Source organism: Rhodnius prolixus, unplaced genomic scaffold, assembly GCF_049639745.1.
Source record: "Rhodnius prolixus isolate KJV_2025 unplaced genomic scaffold, Rpr scaffold_6, whole genome shotgun sequence".
Lineage (NCBI taxonomy): Eukaryota > Metazoa > Arthropoda > Insecta > Hemiptera > Reduviidae > Rhodnius > Rhodnius prolixus.
Window position 1 is genome coordinate 17,099,475 of NW_027411634.1, and position 23,067 is coordinate 17,122,541.

Sequence of the window (23,067 nt, forward strand, 5' to 3'; positions counted from 1 at the left end):
TGTTTATGTTTAAAGAATATTATGTAAGCACTTATGGGTTACAATATTTTATAAACAAGAAATAGATTGTTTATCATGCTGTCTAAAACAATATCCTGAACTTTACATAAGATTCTCTCTTCTTTTGAAAAGAGTTAGTTCAAATAGAGGTTCACAAACTTTTACTGTAGATAGATATCTTAAAAAAGCAGAGGTATAAAATGAAGTATTTTCAAAAGAAAACGCGTATATTGATAATATTTTAAATAAGAGAGATTCTACTTTACGTACAGCTAATAAAGGAACTTATAAAAGAAAGATGTTTGATAATTCAATTTAAATGTAAATAAATAAAAACAAAAATATTAAAAAACAAGTGTAAAAGTTACTGAGAGCAGTTCAGTGAAGATGTTTTTGTAGTTTAACAAGATGTATGTTGGTTAGTTGGAAGTTTTGTTTTAAAGTCCAGTAAAGAGAGGTGAATTTAAGGGTAAAATATATCACTGCCTAACTGGAAACTAATTCTAATTAGTTATGAGATAACTACATTTAATGGTACCAATTTAGCTGGCCATTTCTGGTTAGAAACCGCTAGCTACCCCATTTCTCATTTTCTCCTTTCTGCAGTGAATTGCGGAACTAGGAATGTTTCTCCTTTAATTAATATTTAAGCTAATAAGTTACGCGGAGGGAGACATGTTGTTGCTGACTTTAGTAAACAAAGAAAAAACCTGGTTTTTATATAAAATTTGGCACCGGCAGAGCAAACAAAGACTTTCAATAATAATAATAATAATAATACCGTATTTATGCAATTTTACATATTACAGGGAGTCAGCTTCGTACTTTTTTTGTTTTACATCCAATACATTACAAATAAAAGAAATAAATGAAAATGAGAATAAGTTAAATAAATTAATTAATAATAAACTCCTTTTGAAAACAAATTAATTAAAGATAAGCGAGTAAATAAATAAATAGCTCCATATAAATTAAACTAAACATTTTGAGAAAATATAAATTAAGTAAAATAAAATAACTTAAAATAAATTCAACGCAAAATCTCTTCTTTTAATAACAGCCAGCAAAAAGAACGCTATAGATTTTAGTTTGTTCAAATCATTAATCATTAACAAATTGACTGAATTTTCTTCCTCGTTGATATTTTTATCAATGTATCTTTGTAGGAATTGGTTTCTAGATAATTTATAATACGGGCATCTAAAAAGTACATGTGAAAGGGACTCATATTCATTGTAATTGCACATTTCACATGTATTTCCTCCGCGTTAATTATGTGAGACTTTCCATCAATAAACAATCTTACAAGGGTTTTATTTGACAGTCTTAATTGGGCGACACTTCTAATATGTTTGATATTACAATTATATTTAAAGTATTGTTCGCCACCAATAAATGAAGCCATCAATCTATAACTGTTCTTATATCTCGAATTAAGGATCCTTTCAATATCTTTACTTTGTAAGTGATTAGCCCATTTGCTTAGAATGTCGTCACAGTTATCGGCAATAGTTTTAAAATCGTAAGTCGAATCTAAAATTGAAGGACATCCCAAACACGTTAAGATATCATTTAAATACGACAACCAATTTTTTGTTTTACAATTAAACTGTGATTTTTTCAGATAATTAAACAAAACATCATAAAAACAAAGACTTATCGGTTTAAATTTAGAAATCTCAAAATGTTTTCTCAAAAATACTGCACTCACAATCTTCTTCAAATTGGGAACATTTGAATTATTTTTATATTTAAACTTATCTTACTAATACCGTCCATTAGTACAGTTGTTTAATGGTTAATCATCAATAAACTACATAAATTACCACAGAAGAAATCTTATCCACCGATCGCTGAGGTATCCTACCCATTATTCGAGTTTTTTGAAAAAATCATTCCTTGTAAAAGTTGTAAATTTAAATGTTTGTAATCACTGTACAAAGTTTAACTAAAATCGTTGGTGCCTTTTGCGAGAAAATGTTAAAATATGTAAAATTCTATTCAGTAAAATGGCACTTTTGGTCAGCCAATTTTTATCTAATTAATGAAATTCTGAGTCATATTTGATTCTTATTAATACTAAATAATAATTATTATTTCTTATTAACACGTGAGTAGTTTGTCAATGTATTTAACCAAGTTAGCAGGAGAAAGTATAAATCGAATATAGATCTGACAGGAGGACAAAATGCAAACTGCAAAGGGAAAGTAATTTGATGGCATTTCTAAGTTTTAAACTTTGATTCACCACTGTTTGGTTGAGGTTTATCTTGTTTTTTGCCTTTTTGGGGGGGGGGCATTGGCTTTCGCCGTACAGCCAGCATCGTCTAGGTGCTTATCACTAGAATATCACTCACTCTCCATTCTTACTTATAAATACATTCGCTTCACACATTCATCCCTCTACTATATACAACTATTTACATAAACATTACAGCTAATGGATGGATCAGTACTCTATATTCCTGCCATCCTCATACCTTAACCGAAATTAAAATCACGTAATCATTTTCTTGCATTCATTCTAATCGGCTATAACTTTTAAACACGATTCATATTTCTTTGCTAGCTCTGCTACAAATTTAAGCACATAGATGTTGGTGGAGAATATTATGTCTTCGTAGCGAAATGGTGCATCTAAATACCTGTATATGTCGTCAAACATTCGTTTCCTTTCTACTACATAACGTGGACATACCATTATTATATATGTTTGAAATCCTCCTCCTCATTGCAATCTACGCAAAGAGGAGAGAGGACCTTTTGTTGATCCTGTGTAGATACGATCCGCACACAGCGTGGTTCACTCTCGACCTGCTTATTGTCGTAAACAACCCATTTATTAGTGACAGTTCCCTCAAAACCATGGTTGTCTAGGTAACTGATCTACCATAGTTTTATAGAATCTCCCTTTAATTACCATTACAGTAATCTGCCCTGCCATTTTTGTAGTGCTGCTATTGCAATTGTACCCTTGATATTGGTGTGTGTGGTAATTTATAATTAGCCATTACCCCACTTTCTTGGTTTTCTTAGTTCAAAGGAAGCTCTAGGAGAAGATGAAGAGTTCCTGGAAAGAATAGACAGCGTAAGAACGGAGTGGAGTTAGCTGAGTTAGTTGGTAAGTCAGATGTGAAAGAGTAGAGAAATGGTACTGGGTACTTGGAGGTACTCCTTCCAACCTGTGCTAGCGAGTAGTAAGAAGGTACTGATGTGAACGAAGCTGTTAGTAAAGAATAATTTTATAATTAAGATATAATAAGTCGATTGAAGGTCCTTTTTTGACTTCCACAATCGTTCTTGGTGGCTGACTCGATCAAAGATCTGAGCCATGTCGAGTTTATCTCTATTTATTTATTAGAAAGAAAATGTAAGGTTGAACAAACCTTCGCTACTAGACCAGAAATAAGAATTTTCTCAAGTTAAATGTAGATAACCAGAATCAAATGGGAGCAAAGGAATCATAAATATGTGAAGTGGTAAACTAGAACAAAAAGTTTGCGATAAATTGTTTTTAGAAATTATTAAAAAAAAAAAAATTGACAAGAATTGTGTAAAGATGTGACTAACCACCAATAAGTATGATTCATAAACAATTTTTAAAAACGCTAAGATAATTATTGTAAATAAATATACAACCTTGCGACAAATGATAATTGTGTCAGAAAGAAAAAAAATATTAATAATAAAGGGAATTTTTCTTTTTTACTCCTCAAGGAAACAAACAAACCATTTGAAAATTTATGGTTGATTATCCAAGACCTAGAAACTATCATTATGTCATAAAACATGGCGAGATAAACTTACTAATAAACTATAAATAAAAGCTTGAACACAACTAATTGAACTAGAACATTCAGTAGTTGGTAATACTGGAGACAGAAATATGTGCAAGCTACTATTCTTTCTGTTGTTTTCAATCTTCTGTTTGGAAGCCACGTTTACATTTCCGTTTATAGCTAAAGATGATGAGTGTACGGTTTATGCTGATGATGTAAGTACTTATATAAGATTTTGAATTATTATAGTTTACACTAACTAATCATTTTCAAATTGGAATTAACTCGCATAACGCAAGCGGATAGTTTCTTTGAAACAAAACTTTACATTTAAATACATTCTTGGTTAATAAATTTGTAACCGCTGCAATTAACAAAATTCTAACTGACAAGAATTTCTTTTACTTCTTTTCTCAAGATTCTAACTCAAAAATGTTTCCGATGCCAAATGTTCTTCCCATTCTTAAAGATGCAAGTAAACGCTTTTTTTTCCATACAAATGATTGAAGTTTATAAATCTATTACTATCTAAAATTATATACGAAGTTTACAGTAAAAACATGGGAGCCATTTTTAAGAAAGTGAATAATTCATTGAATAAAGAGACAATATCCGGTTCAGGAATTTATCTTAATTCGGTACATTAGCAACATAATTTAACCTTATTTAACCAGTTAAGCGCGTTTGACGCGTATACACGGCAAACCAAATCTTGTATTACGGTGCGTTCGACGTGTATACTCGTTGTGAAAAATATAAAATTGCCATTAACTATAAAAACTCGAAATTTTAATAAAATACAATAAGAATATTATTTGGTGGGATGTTTCCTTTATCTTATCAATATAGAACTGCGGTGGGAGTCAGTCAAATGATAAGTGGTTGGTACATGTTTGGTCTCCGCATTAGAGATTCGGGAATTAGGCAAACAAATAGAAGGTCTCAACCTTTGTGTAATGCCGTTTTTACCTCAGACCTCAGTTCGAGCATGATTTCATTTTGCACAGAATTCAAAGCTCTATTCTTCCTTGTAAACGCTCTTGCGTCCCTAGTTAACTAGAGCAATGCGTAGTGAAGCGGTGCAAGATTTTGAATGAGCACAGAATGCTCTGTGTAATCTCAAGCCCCCCCCCCCCAGAAATTGCCGAAAAAGTGCTTGCAGTGACTATTACGACTATTGTAAACTTTTGGAAAGTTTTGCCCCCCTGCGTTCGACGTGTATACACGTCATGGTCTGATCTTAATTCCGCACACTGTGAGGGGTTTTTAAAACTAAATTCCACTCTTAACTGGTTAACAGGAAATAAGAGTCTGAAATTTACCCTCAAGTGAAATCTACCAATCCATTTTGCTAGAAATATCTTTAATCGACTTTTTGTGGGGAGAATTGTATCGAATAATAATTGTAAACTTATGCTTGTTATCACAATAGAATGTTTAAATAAAATCGAAGGAGTTTTAGAGGGAAAGGTTCAAATTTCAGGTCAGTAAAGGGGCACTTCCATTAAGCCCCTCCCAAATTTGAAAATTTGGTGCCCCATTTTATTTTTCTTAATAATGTCAGGTGACATGACTGAACTATATAAAGAAATAGCACTTTAAAATGTAGCCAAACGTTCTTAAAAGTGCCATAAATAGAATTTTGCTGGACAAATTATACTTTGAAAAAGTTCATATTAAGTGCTCCTCAGTTCCTGATTCTCGTTCACCTGATCACTAGTGTGTCTATTCTTACTCCAATTGATGTAGTTAATGCAATCACTTAACATTTACGAAAACAAACGATCAAACTTATTCCGGCGACGGTTTTCAACTCGCTACTGAGCGTCGCACTGTAGCAACGAATTTTAAAGTGATGTACGAGTATTTTTTGGTTGTAAAGGTTTTTGAATAATCATAAGTTAGTTTCAGTTAAATTCAGTTATGAATACAATGGTTTTTCATATACATAAGTGGTCGCAAGTCGCGACCCATTTTTAAACTCCTGCGACCCAAAATTGGGTCGCTCAGTGGTTCCGATTCGCTGATACAGACAGATTATCCCTGATTAGAAACGGGAGCTCGCCTTGGGCTTCTAATTCCCTTAAAAAATTAACAAGAATATTAAATCATTTTACTAAATTCAGAATTTAATGGATATCTGTTCGACTTTACTTTTAGTCAATTTTATTTTGTCATTGCTTTCAATTTTATTGACTTTTAATGAACGCCTATGATTAACTTATTTTCACAAGTATTAGAATTACTAATAAGAAAAAGCATTATTATTATTATTATTATACTGGGATCCAATGCGGAGTTCCCGGGTTTGAATCCACAGCTGCTGGAGAGGTTTTCGCTCACTAGAGTGGTTTCTTACAGTTCACAGTGTTGTCTGTAACGAGAGAACACTGTCCAGAAGCGTACATTACATTGAAAAAAAAAGCTCTAGGTGCCAATAATCTCAGATGTTGACGCGTCTTAAATTAAAAAGAAAAACAAAAATGGAGAATTGCGATCGAGTAAAACTTAAAAATTATTATTATTCATTTTTTTTTCAAATAAGCGCACTCCTAGAATTCAAAATTTGAAGAAAATCTAAAAAAAAAGAATAAACGCAGTTATTGAATCGGTTTTTAAATTTTGAACAATTTTCAACAAAAACGTAGGAATGCTCCTAGCCCCGGCATTTTAAATAATAATTTTTAATTGAAACACTTGTCCAGACAAGCATTTTGGGGGGGGGGGAATTGAGAAAGGATAAGAGATATAATCATGAAAAAATATATATTTTCGCGGCCAATTTGACCGTAGAGAGTCACAAGGTTCTTGATTTCATACCTGTTGTGTAGATTTATAAATAGGTCCAAGCTATCCTAACTTAGATAAGAATAACTAGACGCCACGATAGCCGAGCAGGGTCCGCAGTTCTAAGATATATTGTGTTTACCGTGTCCCATTACAGGTCTAGAGACCTTGAATTATAATTAATGGTTAATCAAAGAAATTTACGTTTGCTAGTAGAGTTTGAAGAGTTAGAACCTTCAGAATTGTGGTTATACCATAGTTTGAATTGCCTACGTAATATTTACTCTGGACGCGATCACGAAACAGGAATTAAGCGTACATATGTATATTTTTGTTTTTAAGCTTGATATATTCTGAATTATTACTAATTTCCGGTTTACTCTTTTCCAGTGCGATACCAATGAAGAATGCTGTTACTTCCCGATAACAATGTGCCTACCAAATATTGAAAATGGGACATCTTGTCTAAGCCCACTAGATGATTTAAATTTAAGTTCATTGTTCACAGGTTCAGATATAATTGGCCCATTGTTGGAAAATCTTGGTAATGCCACTATGGCTATTGTTGACATTGTCAAAATCAACGGCCATACAGTATATAATAAAACTGAAATTGTAACAAGTTCACCATCTAATTAATGATTCATCTTACATTATCAATAATTAGTTTATAATTAATAATTTAAAAAAGCACTAATTTATAATTATTTATTCACAAATTTTCATTAATTTTGTTTATAACATTTCATTAAGTGTCAAATAAATCGTTTCTTTTTCATCAACAATTTTCTAGTCCATCTGTTGAATTTTTATTATTTTACTACTTTACCCGGGATTTAGATGGGAAATTGGACTGACCGCACCTTAAAGTATTTTTCCTTGCCAGAATCTGCGGGTATACTGGCACATCTTCAGCTGCAATTGCATAAATAGCCTCCCTAGATAGCTGTAGCTTTTGATTTTATAGTTTCTTTTTAATTTATGTAGTTCGATTTTCGGTCAGCTTTAAAATTTCTTTTGGTTTTTAAATTCTGTTGAATTTAATGAAACAGAACAATTGTATTTCCTGATTAAATAAGAATCAACGATAGTTTTCGCCATGCCCTAGTATAACTTTACCTTTCTAATACAGCATTGTCTTCGTTATACTCTAATACAGGGGTCCCTAAACTTTTTACACAGAGGGCCAGGTTCACTGTTCCTCAGACCGTTGGAGGGCCAGACTATATATTTAAAAAAAACTATTTAAAAGTTATATGTATAAAACTATATTTCAAATAAAGAACAAGTAAATTTAAATCAACAAACTGCCCAGTATTTCTGTGGGAATTATGGACCTGCTTTTGGCTACTGAGATGGTCAATGTCCGGTTTAGTTATAGTGCTTTGCCTTTCTTCCTACTTCTGGCTGTTATTTTACACTGTTTTAGGAGCCGTGACGCGTGCGTCCCGCGTCATCGTAAGTAGTACTGTACATGAGCGACGCAGCGCTTTGCCACATATAGTGTTTCTCTCACTTGACCACCAATGAAAGAGATGCCCCTTCTGGAAGTGCGGCGGGGGCCGGATAAATGTCCTCAGGGGGCCACATGTGACCCGCGGGGCCGTAGTTTGGGGAACCCTGCTCTAATATAACATTTCTTATAGAACATTACTGAACTGGATATATTCGTACGTAAACCTGGGCACAGTCATCGTATGTTCGGAGCTCTAGACTAGTAAAACACTCATCGCAACACCTATTCGGAGCTGTCGCTCTGGGGCAGACCTAGGAAGAGGGCCAAGCTGGCTTGCCAACGCTTTCCTTAACCCTTATTGTTGTGGACTTCCAAAAACGCATCTTACTTACAGTATGAACAGAGTCCATCGAAAGAGTCTAGCTGCATCAAATAGGTTCCTTAACGGGCCAATATGTTGGTCTCTTCCAAGGACTCTGTTGAGTCCGAAGATCCATTGAAGTACAAATTTGAAGCCCCGTTTCGGTGGTGTACCGATGATTTGTTTGCACTTATTTACAACCTCCGTATCATCTATCTTTGGATTCGTCTTGGAGTCTTTGGACAGTCTGCGGGTCTTCGATAAAAATGACTATAAATTTTAGCAGTGATCGTGTTAGCTCACTCTATAGCTAGCAAAAAAGCAAGAGGGTTAACGATACTCCCACTTATTATTAACAATAATTATTATATTATAAAAAAATCTTTATAGATAATCTGCCCTTAGATTATCTGTATCTAAAACTCGCCTTAATAAATCGCCATCTTTTCAATAAAATTGAAATTTTCATTATAATTTTATTAAAACCAAAATAGTTTCAGTACCAAAAAATAATCAATAGTTAAAAAAGTAATAATAATGCAAACTTCGTATTTTCTAAGCCATACGAACGAAATATCTATCACAGAAAAAAATCATAAAAAAATACAGAAAAGAGCCAATACATACAATATTAGCTGTCAGTATGCCATTCATACACCATAATATATTTGTGGATCATATAATGGATTTGACAAATCTGGTGATATTTATGAATATTTGTTTTGAAAGGCGAATCAAGATTGACATGACTAGAGAAATGTTACAGGTAAATTATAATTAGAAAACTGATTACTCGTACCTGATTTCTGATTACTTCGAACCTTTTTTTTTTGTTAGCCACAGACTCGTGATAATTATACCCATAAGTATGAAAAGAGTGGTGGTAAAGCCAACTCCATCATGGCCTAGATGTTTTTAGCAATCTCTCTCTTGGTCGTCCCGAGTTAGTGTTCCTTCCTGCTGCAAGGTTGAATTGTACTAACAATGTGGTGAATACGCGGTTGAAACCGCAATACTGGACAATATAAAAGATTTTTATTCATCATTGCTTGCTTTTTAAAAAAAAAAAAATTTAAATATTCAAAATGTTGTACTATTGGTTAGAGATTTAAATCACTTTGCAAAGATTGGTGCCTCAGTTACTTTTTGTAAAAAATTTGGACTATATCAAAACTTTGACATAGTTTTTTTTACCTCAATACACTTACTGGGACTGAAAATTTCCAATTAAATTAGGAATTTTTCTCTGTTTTGTAACGCAATCAATCATTTTTATCTGATTTTTCAATTCTAATTCGTTTTTCTGTAATTTTTTGAGGCCTATGCTCAATGATTGGGCCTGGTTTCAAAATAAAGAGGAAAAATCATATTTTAATTTATTTGTCGGGTAAAGAAGTATTTATTTTACTTTATTTGTCGTGTAAAGAAGTATTTATTTTACTTTATTTGCCGTGTAAAGAAGTATTTATTTTACTTTATTTGTGGTGTAAAGAAATATTTATTTTACTTTATTTGTCGTGTAAAGAAGTATTTATTTTACTTTATTTGTCGTGTAAAGAAGTATTTATTTTACTTCATTTGTCGTGTAAAGAAGTATTTATTTTGCTTTATTTTTATTTCTATTAAATATTTAGTTTTGTTTGCTACTTATCTGAATAATAAATAAATAAATTAAATTAAATTTGATAAATATCTTGGAATTCTAGGTTAGCGAGGAATCGGTCAAATAAAACAACTCGTCTCTTTGCCAACGTTTCGACAAATATATTGTCCTCTTCAGGGCCTAGATATTATCATTAAAAAATAAAAAAATCTCTAACTTCTGTGCACATAATTATTGCTGGGTTTTTTAAATTTACTTCTAATCATTTGGTTCTTATGTTATTTAGTACATAGGGGTTTTTGGTTTTTCTGGCTTTTTGTATTAAAAGAAATTTCCCAATATCGTATTTTACTGTCAAAATTGAACATTGTAACTAGTCTATTGTACCTGACCCATTGTCATTACCAAAATCCCCGTGTAAGTCCCGCTGTATTTGTATAAATATACCTGTTCTCCAGTTCTGGCTCTTAGTTTCTGTAACTCAACCAACCCGCATAGCAACGTGTAAGTTTTCAATAATTATAAAGAATTTATTATAATTTATTTTTTTTATTTCATTTTATTTTTATATTACTGTTTTTTTACTGATTTTCTGTGTTTCTGTATTGTTTGCATTTGTGTATTTGTAATATCCAGGCCCTGAGGAGGACAATATATTTGTCGAAACGTTAGCAAAGAGACGAGTTGTTTTTTATTTGACCGATTCCTCGCTAACCTAGAATTCCAAGTTTAACAATTTACGGTCACGAAACCTATATATTCATATTTGATAAATATGTTATTATGTACGTAATGAAACCAGTTATTATTATTGAAATTAATTGATCATGTAACAATTTTTTAGGTTAGAAGGGAGGTTTTTCAAGTTTTGACATGTAAACTTTTCCAACCGTTTTCCTGAAAAAACGTATTGTTTTCAGACTATCTTATAACCAATTTATAGCCTTTATAAATGCACTATTAGATATATACATTTTATTTTTTTGTAAACCATTGCGACATATCGAAGAAGTACTTTAAATGATTTCTTATAATAAGTTGACACTTATCGCTGCTGGACAAATTAATGCTGTACTTGAAGCAACAAAAAGTGTTAACAATTTGCCAAGTTGGGTTTAAGAAATTCGATAATTGTAATATAAAAGACTCGAGGATTGTACAGGAAAGAAGACAAATTACTTTTTTGCTTTCCCCATTTGTTTATACCATCATATTCAGGGTTGTTAATTAAGATACAAAATTTGATGTGTTTCTGTATCTAATTAGATAAAAAGTGGTAAAAGAAATAGAAAAAAAACTCTTAATATCCAAGTGGTTCAAAACCAAGTAACATTTTCGAGCCCAATTTTACTTAGCCACTTGTACACACACAATACAATAAAATGGGCTTTAATTTAAAATATCACATCTTAAGAAAAGTAGTTTGTTTAGAAGTAAGTGTTTGTCTCTCCAAATTTTGAAAGTTTGGAATTAAGTTACCATATATTGCTTCATATTTCTCACACTCCACTAGGCCTCAGCTACATGGGCGTTGTCCCAAGGGGGAGGCAATTTTGCCCCATCGAGCTTGAAAACTGGCGATGCTCTTGCCCTCTTTCGCGTCAATTGTGAAATATAGATCCACCCCTCGAAAGAATAAGCTGAATTGCAAGGCACATTGTACATCTCGTTGGGCTTAATAATGGTATTGGAAATAATATTTCATTTTATAAACTGTAGCATAAGGAAATATATTAAATCTATGTTAGTATACAGTATGAAGACTGTCCCGATAGACAGATACAAAAATAGCATTGTTCCTTAGATTATATAAGGGCTAGCTTTTCTATTGAGAGGGTAATCAAAGTTAGTTAGTACAGAGGAGCGACTCACAACTACTAAGGAGCGACCCAATTTTCGGTTGCAGGAGTTTAAAAATGGGTCACGACTTGCGAATATTTATGTATCTGGAGAGCCATTGCATTCATAACTAAATTTCACTGAAACTATCAACAGATTATTAAAACTTTTACAACTAAAATACACCAAAAAAGTATGTGAAAGGTACCTGCGTCACAACCCCAGGGCGACGCTCAGTAGCGAGCTGAAAACCTGGCACCAGAAAATAAGTTTGATCGTTTGTTTCAAGCGCAGTTTGGCAGCCAAAGGCACATGGTAAAATTTGGAATAAAATTACAAAAAATGAATACCCAAATATAAGTAAAAGGGGTAATCCAACTTCTACTACTGATTTGCAACAACATACTTAGCAGAAACTGGCTTTACAGCTCTGGCTGCAATTAAAAATAAATATAGAAATCGACTTCATTGATGCAATCTTCAGGATAGCATTAACTACATTAATTGAAGCAAGAATTGAGAAATTGGTAAACGAGAATCAGAAGCAGATGAGCTATTAGTATGAACTGGTGTAAAATTGTTTTATTTTTGTAAAATAGAATTATTGCCCTGGAGTTGCATAATTTTTTTCCCAAAACACACATGGATTGTCTTATAATTTTGTTCTTATTTTTTGGGTTGATAGACACCAAAAGTTGCGGAACGCTGCTTTAGAGGGAGCTAAAGTGCCTGAATGGTGAGAAAATTTAAGATTTCTAAAGGAGTAATGCTGCTAGCTGAGTTTATATTTGAATTGATTTGCTTAGAATTCACCAACAGCCCAATCTTCAGCTTCGAAACTGAAACACCTAAAATCAGGATAAGAGTTAAATATGGTTCTTTTGTTCATCTTTCTCTAACGAAGAATAACTAATAATTCAGAAAATCCGTTTTAATATTTCCAGATACTTCGCCCAAAATATTGTATTTACTCAGTATTACCAACATTGAATCCAACTAAAATAAATTTCACTGAAGTTCTGCGTAATTCTCTAAAAATATATTTCATATTTTCAACGATATATTGTTAAAAAGAAATTGACCGAATGAAAATAATTCTGATACTTTTTAAAAAATACACGAGAGATAGATATTTAAAATAAATGGAAGGATATTATTTAAAATTTTGCCCAACATATTAGAAATAATTGGTCACAATGGGCGTACAAACAATCTATACTATTTGTAAACTACGCTCAACTCCTAAACTGCGTACAGATAAACAGAATGTTTATAGCAACATGCTCTAGATATTTATAATATAAACGCAACCCAACTACGGTTATACGTGCCTCTGATATTTCTACTGATCATATTGGAACGGCATTCATGTCGTTAAACTTAATACGTCCCTAGTTAACACTCGCTTAACTTTTAACACCGTTTCTGTTTTACAAAACATTCAACCCAAAGTTATGTTTTCAACTATTTCATTTATTTTTTATTTTATTTTGGACCATCGTACGTATAAAATAGAGTTTTCAAGTTTTATGGTAATATTACAGTTTTTCTAATCGCTTTATTTCACCAGCTGAGTTCGACGAATGGGGGCCTGATAATGTATGGGTTTCAGGGCTTTAGAATCCTCTAGGTCCTTGCAGTGGCTACCAAAAAACCTCGTAGATTCAGCCCCATCTTTTTGCACACTTCCATCAATGTGAATTGCAGTCCCAAGATCTCTCACTATTACTGTTTCAGACGTTGTTCAGTCGTACACAGATTTTCTTGCCGGCTTCTTTAACTTTCCCACCATGCTTTTTCCCGCGCTTCTGGTTCACGCCAAACTTCTGTAGCCTCGCATCTTATAACCTTCGTTGTGTTCTCATTTCTGTTCCTTCCAGGCTACAGTACACCTCGTTCATCGGCAAGAAGAAGGAGCAACAAACGCCTTCCTGTATCCTTTACATTACAAATTCATCTCTTCAGCAACCGTCTTCATCTGCAGGGTTGTCTCGGTGTCTTTTGTTTGCCCTCTTTATGGCCCTGGCCCTTCCCGGCCTTGACCCCACTTGGTGTCCAACCTTGTCGAGGTAGTACTAGAGATTAACCCTCTCTAAAACTCTCGCGTCTTTCGCTTCTGGGCGCCTTCACGCGCCTAGAGTCGTCATTTGGTGAGACCTGCCCAAAAATAGGTTAGAAACCACTGGGTTTTTCCATTCCACTATCGAATCATTATATTTTTTTTTTTTTTCAAAAACTACCATAATTAAATAACCACAAAATTTTGTAACCATACTCGTATTAGTAAGGATCAGCAATAAAGCAAATTTAGAGAAGCGAAGGATAAAGGTGGAAAATTGAAATTGAATTTACTGAACATTTACATTTCATGAATAAATATAAAGTAAAAGGAACCTTTGACATTATAAATTCTACTGTAAACTCTGGTAGGTTATTGATAGGTTTGTAGCAATATTAGATCGTCAGAGATCAAGTCACTTCAGGTTAGGGTTGCCAACTGCCCTTTTTTTTTTGGAAAGGACAGTCCTTTTTTAACACCTGGTTGTCCTTGTCCTTTCTTAAATTAGGAAAGGACGCCTTTCGTCCTTTTTTCAGATATTATTCGCACAAATCTAATTTATTTTATTGTATTTTTGATTTAAGTTCTGACTTCTGAGACTTCTTCATTTGGCGTGTTGTTTTTCTGTTCTAACTGAACTGAATAGGACAACAGGTTATTGATGTAACGATGAAAAATATGCAAAAAATGGTACTGGATTTGATTATTCTGATCAATTATATTCTTATGATAGTTGAATTCCTTTCATAATGCCGACGCTGTTTTGAGGCCTACTTTTTTGCAATTTATCTGAGATTTCTCCATCAATTTTTAAAATAACCCCTACGCATTGTATACCTTTTTCGAGAGGTGATTGTATCTAGATGTTTTTCATGAATAGTGCACGGTTTAAACTTATATATTTTTGAAAAAAATGAAGTCAAAGTTTTTGGAAAAAATTAGAAACTTGCTATTTCTTATGTTTTGGTCCACAAAGTGAAATACTTAATATTATTATTTTGGAATATAAATTAGCTTATTTAAAAGGGAATTTAACCTTCTTTCTAATGAGTTTATTGAAATTGCTGTAGCTATAATAGTTTGAGAAATATAGGCAACTGTTTGCTAAAAAGTAGTGATACCTTGAAAAAACATAAAATTAAAAATATCTATAAAACGGAGCCGAATCGTGGCATAGTTTATATAGAATTTTTTGTTGCAAATGATGCCCAGAAACGGCTCCCGAAGTAAACGGTAGTCTTATGCTGAACACCCTGTATATTCCCGGGCCCCAAAATCCCTGTCGACGGCCCTGAATGTACCTAATATTTTTTGGGTCTTTTTTTTTTTGGAACTTTATAGAGTTGGCAACCCTACTTCAGGTATTGTGAAACTGGTTATTGTTTCACAGAAAGCACATACAAAAGAAATTATTATAATTTGTTGCGTTGAACAAGATTGATACTCCGTATTATATGTGCCTCATCAGTGTAGCACATGTAACGTCTCCGATTTTCTGTTTATTAAAGACACCATCGATATTAGGAGAAACTGTAGGGCTTTCCGGTGGCGAGGAAAACCTAGGAGGAGGACGTTCTACTAAAACAGCGCTTAACAGTTACTCCTAAACATTCTTTCTCTTCCAGGATAACAAAACAGTTTTGATTTTTAAATAAAAGTTAAAAGTGCGGTTACAATAAGTATAACCAGTCTAAAGAATATTGTAACTAAGAAAAGATATTGTGTGGATATCACAATTTTCAACATTTATTTGTAATATCTACTAAAAAACCTCGACATTTTTTCTCTGTATAAGTCCTCAGACTTAGCCAAATAAGTTTTAAAAAGAAAAAAATAGCTCAGAGATGCGGTAAAGATGAATTTTAAGGCAGAAAATGTTACCACTCTTAGAAAGTTATAAACAGGCAAAAACAAAAAGAATCAACAGCAGAGAAAACAGTATACTGTATAGGATCACAAGCACTCGACCGTGTATAAATATACATATAATATATTAAAGGATCAAGAGAATGTTATACAGCTTTGCAAGTACTAAAGCCTGACGAGAATGGTGTGAAAACAAGGAAAAAACTTTTTGACTTAATGTAGAGGAATTTAGTGTAGAGCTTTATTCTCTGTTAAAAATGGATAAGTTTTCTGCACTCAATGGTTTTTTTGGAGCTAAAAATAAGTTCAGAATAAAGCTAGCAGAGGAAAAGGGAAAACGCTGGTAATCTGAACATAAATTTAAAAATATCTGATGTATAAAACGCTCTCAATGACTTTTTACAATATGTAATTGGTAATCCAATTGTTAATAAATATAACCAATTATTTTACCAACGATTGTAAAGAAATCGAGTGTTTACAAGATGGTAAAGTGTGCGAAAGATCTTTGCGAGATTAACTAATTTCAGAATCCCCAGACTGTATTAGCGCACTACCCTTAACTGAGCTATTCCTGACGCTGATTCTACCAAAGTTATGTGGTTACATGGAACTTATTCACATGAGAAGGAAGTTTCTTGTATAAAAAAACTGATGTTTAGAAAGAAATATAATCGCAGGCTCTGCGTGTTTGCAGTAATTATACGAAAAAAGGTTAAAAAAAATCTACAAACACAATACTTTTACCCAAAATAATTCAAGAAGTTGATGACTTATAGTAACTTAGGATGGAAGATTTGCGAGGAATCGGTCAAATAAAACAACTCGTCTTTTTTGCCAACGTTTCGACAAATATATTGTCCTCTTCAGGGCCTGGATATTACAAATACAAAACAATTTACAGAGTCAGTAACATAGAAAAAACAGTAAAAATCAGTAATACTAACAAACTGTAAAAATACAATAAATTTTTTTATAATTATTAATACTTACGTGGCTATGCGGGCTGGTTGAGTTACAGAAACTAAGAGCTAGAAATGGAGAAGCAGGTGTATACGGAGGAGTGGTCGAAACTTCGGGAGGTGATTCAGCAGCTCAAATGCAACAAAAAATATTCTATTCACTATGGCCCGATTCTCAATAGTGTCCAAGATATTTGCATTTTTAACTTTTCCGACCATATTCGCGTTTTTTCACCATAAAAACGGCCTTAACTTTTCTATCTTTTATCCTACAACAAATCTGCTTATTCCAAACGAAAGAGGAATAAATGTGCTTAACCCAGATTCTCAAAACGTTTCTTATAACAATGAAATTTTTACTTTAAGTTCTAAAAAATTCGTTCTCGATGATTTTTGTTAAAATTTTCAACTGCATTTTTTCAATGATTAATGAATCAAGGAGTCACATAATTTCAGAAAAAGTTGCGCATTTATTGAGCTTCAAGACCATATGGATTTTTTTGGTTTTTAACAAAACCCTACCCCGAACAGAGGGGTGTAAATGCAGAAAACTGGGATTTTGCGTAAACGACTTTTCACTACTAATTTAATCAAATGTCAATTTTTGGAGAAGGAACAAAAAGAAAAGTAACCATTTTAGTTTTTAACAATCATTATTTAATAAAACGGAAGTAAAAAATAAAGTAGCAATAAAACACATTAGTAAAATAGTACAATAGGCAGGTGCCTAGCTAAAATTGCTACAAAAATCGTTCGAACTATTCAAACAAGGAAGTGGGAAAGAATTGTGGCAAATTTTTAGTTTCTTGACTACAATTGTTTGTGCAACTTATTTTAATGACATAATGGAGGTTTTTTTTCAACAAAGTTAATTAATTATAATACAAAACTAATCAATTTTTGGAGAAGGAACAAAAAGAAAATAACCATTTTATTTTTGAATTATTATTAATTGATTTTTATGAAAAAAAACCTCCATTATGTCATTAAAATAAGTTGCACAAACAATTATAGTCGACTACTGCGTTTTATTGGTACTTTATTTTTCACGTCCGTTTTATTAAATAATTGTTAAAAACTAAAATGGTTACTTTTCTTTTTGTTCCTTCTCCAAAAATTGACATTTGAGTAAATTAGTAATGAAAAGTCGGTTACGCAAAATCCCAGTTTTCTGCATTTACACCCCTCTGTTCGGGGTAGGGTTTTGTTAAAAACCAAAAAAATCCATATGGTCTTGAAGCTCAATAAATGCGCAACTTTTTCTGAAATTATGTGACTCCTTGATTCATTAATCATTGAAAAAATGCAGTTGAAAATTTTTAACAAAAATCATCGAGAACGAATTTTTTAGAACTTAAAGTAAAAATTTCATTGTTATAAGAAACGTTTTGAGAATCTGGATTAAGCACATTTATAGGAAATTTAATCCTCTTTCGTTTGGAATAAGCAGATTTGTTGTAGGATAAAGGATAGAAAAGTTAAGGCCGTTTTTATGGTGAAAAACGCGAGTATGGTCGGAAAAGTTAAAAATGCAAATATCTTGGACACTATTGAGAATCGGGCCAAAGTGAAGAGAATATTTTTTGTTGCATTTGAGCTGTAGAATCACCTCCCCAAGTTTCGACCACTCCTCCGTATACACCCTGTATAGCGGGACTTTCACGGGAATTTTGGTAATTACAATTGGACAGATCCAATAGACTAATTACAACAAAAGAGTAAATACAATAAATATTGGGAAATTTCTTTGTAAATTATAGTGTAAATTGTTTATATTTGTCGAAATATATTTGTCGAAACGTTGGCAAAGAGACGAGTTGTTTTATTTGACCGATTCCTCGCAAATCTTCCATCCTAAGTTTAACAATTTACGGTCACGAAACCAATATATTCATACTTATAGTAACATTTCAAATTACACCTCAAACAAAATAATAAAAACCAAAAAGTTCGAATTTAAATGAAAATTGGTTATCTAAATCGTAGATATTCAAAGGAGTAAAAATCCAATCAGCACTGGTTAATCGCGAACTTTCCGAAAAAAAGTGAAATTGAAAACAGACTTTCTTGTGAAAACTGGACATGGCTACTGTGAAAAAAACAAATTCAACCAAATTTATTATTAAAAATTTAATAAAATAAATGAAAAAGTAAAATGAAGGAAAGAAAAATAAAATTTAAAAAAAAATTAATATGGTATACACTTCGATGAAAAATGCCAGCAATATCCATCATCCATCAATTTGTGATAAAACCTAATACCTTCAAAGCGGTTTAATTAACCGACATCAAAGTAAACTTGTTTTATATATATATAGTCAAATTTTAATTTGATCATGCGAACTGACCTAATGAAAAATTAGTTTTTTTTAATTCGATACTTTATCACTTTTTCTTTTTTTTGGTAATAATTCAAATTATTAATCCCCAATTTTTGTGAGAATTTTTAAAAATTTATAGTATTTTCTTGCTAGAAATAATTATTTTATGATAGAAAAAAAATTATATAGTATCTGGTGACGTGGAAACAATCTCATGATTATAATCATTTGGCTTTCTCATGTTGCAAATCTTGAGCTCAAATTTTGGTAAAAAAACTATTTTCTAGAAAAAAATTAAGCTAAAAAGTTTGTGAGCTTGCAATTGAAGCTTTCATCATTTTACAGTAGCTTCTGTATTAAATAAACTTTTTGAAAAATTTGTAAATAATTTGATCAACTGTATCAGCTCTTAATTTTAAACCATTTCGACAAAATTATTGTTCTTTTACAGGACAATCTGTAAGTTACTTTTCAGTTACAATACTTTGTAACCTGTGTTTATAATTCAGTTAAAATATAAATGTTATCCACAACTATGTCATACTAAACGATAAATATTCTTATTTGAAAGTACTGTTTCCACAGATAGATTACTGGATAAATAGAAACGAGGATGATCACACCTTAATTAGTTTGGAAATAAGATACTAGGATTCAGGGGAACCAGGAAGGTTTGACGATTAAGAAGAGGAAAGGAAATTTGGAATAACAATGTGAATACTGGTCATTTTGATAAAGATGATTAGAGTTGTTTGATGATGTATCCAAAACGTTTTATTCAAAAGAATTTTTAGTATGCTTTAGTTGTTCTATATGGTCGCCAAAGATCGTGGCTTCCTGCACCAATTCGGAAATGAAGACGCATGAAATACGGGATATTTGTGAATTAAGAATAATAATTAAATCTTTATATTATAAATATGTAAAAAAAATAAAAATAAATACACTGTATCAGTGTATACAGGGTGAACCAGTAAGTATCGCCCATAGGCCTACTGTGTGTAGGGCATCTAAAGTGGAGTTCAATGACGTATTGGCCAACTTTATATTTTTCACTGTTCTTGAGTGACGTCACTTTACATTTTTTTCTAAAATCATTACTTTTTTTTTTGCAATAAAAATGTTATTACTCATAAAGTTTTAGTCCGAATTCGATTCTGAAAACACGGTTAGAAAGGCAGATAAATTTTCTAAAAATTGACACCTTTTCGAAGCATAAGTTATTCTCTAAACAGCCTCAATCTTCCTCCGGAAACTGGGGAAATAAAAGTAACAGAAATTTTTAAGAAAACTCATTAGGCCCTTATGTGATCATTATCAGACCTAGGTGCTGGCACTTTTTATAAAAGTTTCCTTGTTTAATGGGCTTTCAAACGGTATATCATTTTCCAGGATTCCTTTCATCTTCGTATGAGAAATTACGATAGTAGATTGTCTTAAAATAAGAAAGTCTAAGGACACAAATTACACTTAAAAAAAAAGGGTTGTTAAGGTTTATTCAGTCTTTTCTTTTTCAACAGTGTAGTTGAGTGTGAAATTGTAATTTGGAGTAAGTACAAACCATATGAATTTTTGTTTATAAATGTAGTTTTTTTTTTTTTTTGGCGCATCAACAGCTGAGGTCATTAGCGCCCGGAGCTTTTTCCAGTGCACTGCCGGCCTCCGGACAGTGTTCTCTCGTTACAGACAACACTGTCCATCACCGGACAGTGAGCTGTAAGAAGCTCCTAGGAAGAGAAAATCTAAGGGTCAGCTGTTGGATTCGAACCCGGGACTTCCGCGTGGGAGTCCAGTATGCTAACCTCATAGCTAATCCCTTCCCTATATAAAAGTAGTACTTGTTTAAAATATTTCCTAACATTTTCTCAAATATTTCAGAGAAAATAATTTTTTTTTTCGATTACTTTTATTTTTCCAGCATTCGGAGAAGGACTGAGGCTGTTTGGAGAATAACTTACGCTTCGAAATGGTGTCAATTTTTAGGAAATTTATCTGTCTTTCTAACCGTATCATCAGAATCGAATTCTGACTAAAACTTTCTGAGTAATAACATTTTCATTGGAAAAAAGTAATGATTTTAGAAAAAAAAAGTAAAGTGACGCCACTCAAGAAATATGAAGTTGGCCAATACGCCATCAAAGTCCTCTTTAGATGTACTACACACAGTAGGCCTATGGACATTACTTACTGGTTCACCCTGTATAACATTGTAACCTGCATAACAAGTTATTGTATAAAAAGGTTTAAGATATGAAGGATACAGGATGCAGGGAAAAAAAGGAAGGAAAAACTCTGCAGCTAGCATATTTGTGAATTGGCGTAGGAACAGCAGACCACAATAAATTTCGAAAACAAAGTAAAAGAAGTTACTTTAACTACTAAGAGATACGTACATCAAAGATTGGCCTTTAGATCAAAATTATGTTTTAACTCAAGAATAAAGTGTTTGTTAATTTCGACTTAACGAGATATGTAAGATCATAAAAGAAAGAATTGTCTGATAATGAGTTTTATCTTGAGTTATAGCGTTTAGAAAGAAGTAGAAAGAGGGCGGAGATAGAAATTTCCTCCCATGTTGGGAGCGAGAATTCAGTTTGCATTCAATCAGTCCTCGCATTGTAACATAATCAGATTTTTATTTTCATGCACTCTTCTCCTCACACAAACTAGTCGAACACATTGTGCATATTTCCTCAACATGCAATATATTTAAGCATTTCTTTTGATTCTCTAAAGTTTTAGTCGTACTTTAGAGATATTTCGCTACTTTTTCTTGTGAAATATACGATTATCTCCGAAAATATACGATTTAAGGTCAATTATTCCGGACTTAAGAGAACTAAAAAACTTCTTTTAATTTTCTTTGAAGAATTAAGAATTGAAATTCAACTCTGTCCAGCATAACACCAGGTCGAACGACGAAAATGCAAGAAAATTATATAACAATAAATATGAAAAAAAATTAATAAATCAGAAATATTACTTCGCCCTTAATTGAAATAAAGGTGATGAATTGCAAAATAATTACATAAAAAAAGAGAGGCAATTTCTGTTCTGAAATTGATTTTAGATAATTTTTTGTCCACTCTTTAGCAATAAACTATAGATTACTGATGATTTTGCCATTTTCATAGCCTAATAAATTGCTTTTTCTGCGCAATTAGAATTGAATTTGGATACGGGGGATGAGAACGTGCTAAATCATTTGTTAATAATCGTAGTTTTTACAGTTACGATATTTTTTTATCTATCTGGTCATTTTTTTTGTTATTTGTTTGTTGACAAGATTTGATTAAAATAAATAATTATTTTTTTCTCAATTATTGGTTAAGCGATACTATCGTGACAATGATTTTTTCATGTCATACATTCATCGGAAATGCCATTTTTGTGTAGACAAGTGAACGAAATATCTCAAAAATGGAAGAATAAAATATTAATAATGGCAGAAACTGCGAAATTCAAATTAGGTTTAGAACCGACCACAAAACCAGACTGTTGTATCAAACTTCTGTAAAATTTTGGAATTAATAAGTCCAAAAGTAGTATATTATTTTTTTATACAGGGTGTATGCGGAGGAGTGGTCGAAACTTCGGGAGGTGATTCAACAGCTCAAATGCAACAAAAAAATATTCTCTTCACTTTGGCCCGATTCTCAATAGTGTCCAAGATATTTGCATTTTTAACTTTTCCGCTGATATTCGCGTTTTTCACCATAAAAACGGCCTTAACTTTTCTATCTTTTATCCTACAACAAATCTGCTTATTCCAAACGAAAGAGCATTAAATTTCCTATAAATTTACTCAATTCAGAGCCTCAAAACGTTTCTTATAACAATGTAATTTTTACTTTAATGTCTAAAAAATTCGTTCTCGATGATTTTTTGTTAAAATTTTCAACTGCATTATTTCAATGATTAATGAATCAAAAAGTCATATAATTTCAGAAAAAGTTGCGCATTTATTGGGCCTCAAGACAATATGGATTTTTTTTTGTTTTTAATAAAACCCTACCCCGAACAGAGGGGTGTAA

General features: G+C 32.2%; 2 protein-coding genes across 6 annotated transcripts in view; one reads left to right on the top strand and one right to left on the bottom strand.

The window, feature by feature from the left end:
- Positions 1–23,067, bottom strand: part of IRSp53 (Insulin receptor substrate 53 kDa) — a 681,191-nt gene that overhangs the window by 279,042 nt on the left and 379,082 nt on the right. The gene's annotated exons all lie outside the window — the stretch shown is intronic.
- LOC141460480 (uncharacterized) lies at positions 3,834–7,351 on the top strand. The gene is made up of 2 exons (XM_074140500.1): positions 3,834–3,994; positions 6,957–7,351. The coding sequence occupies exons 1-2, from the start codon at positions 3,887–3,889 to the stop codon at positions 7,203–7,205; spliced, it is 357 nt and encodes a 118-aa protein (XP_073996601.1). The 5' UTR covers positions 3,834–3,886; the 3' UTR covers positions 7,206–7,351.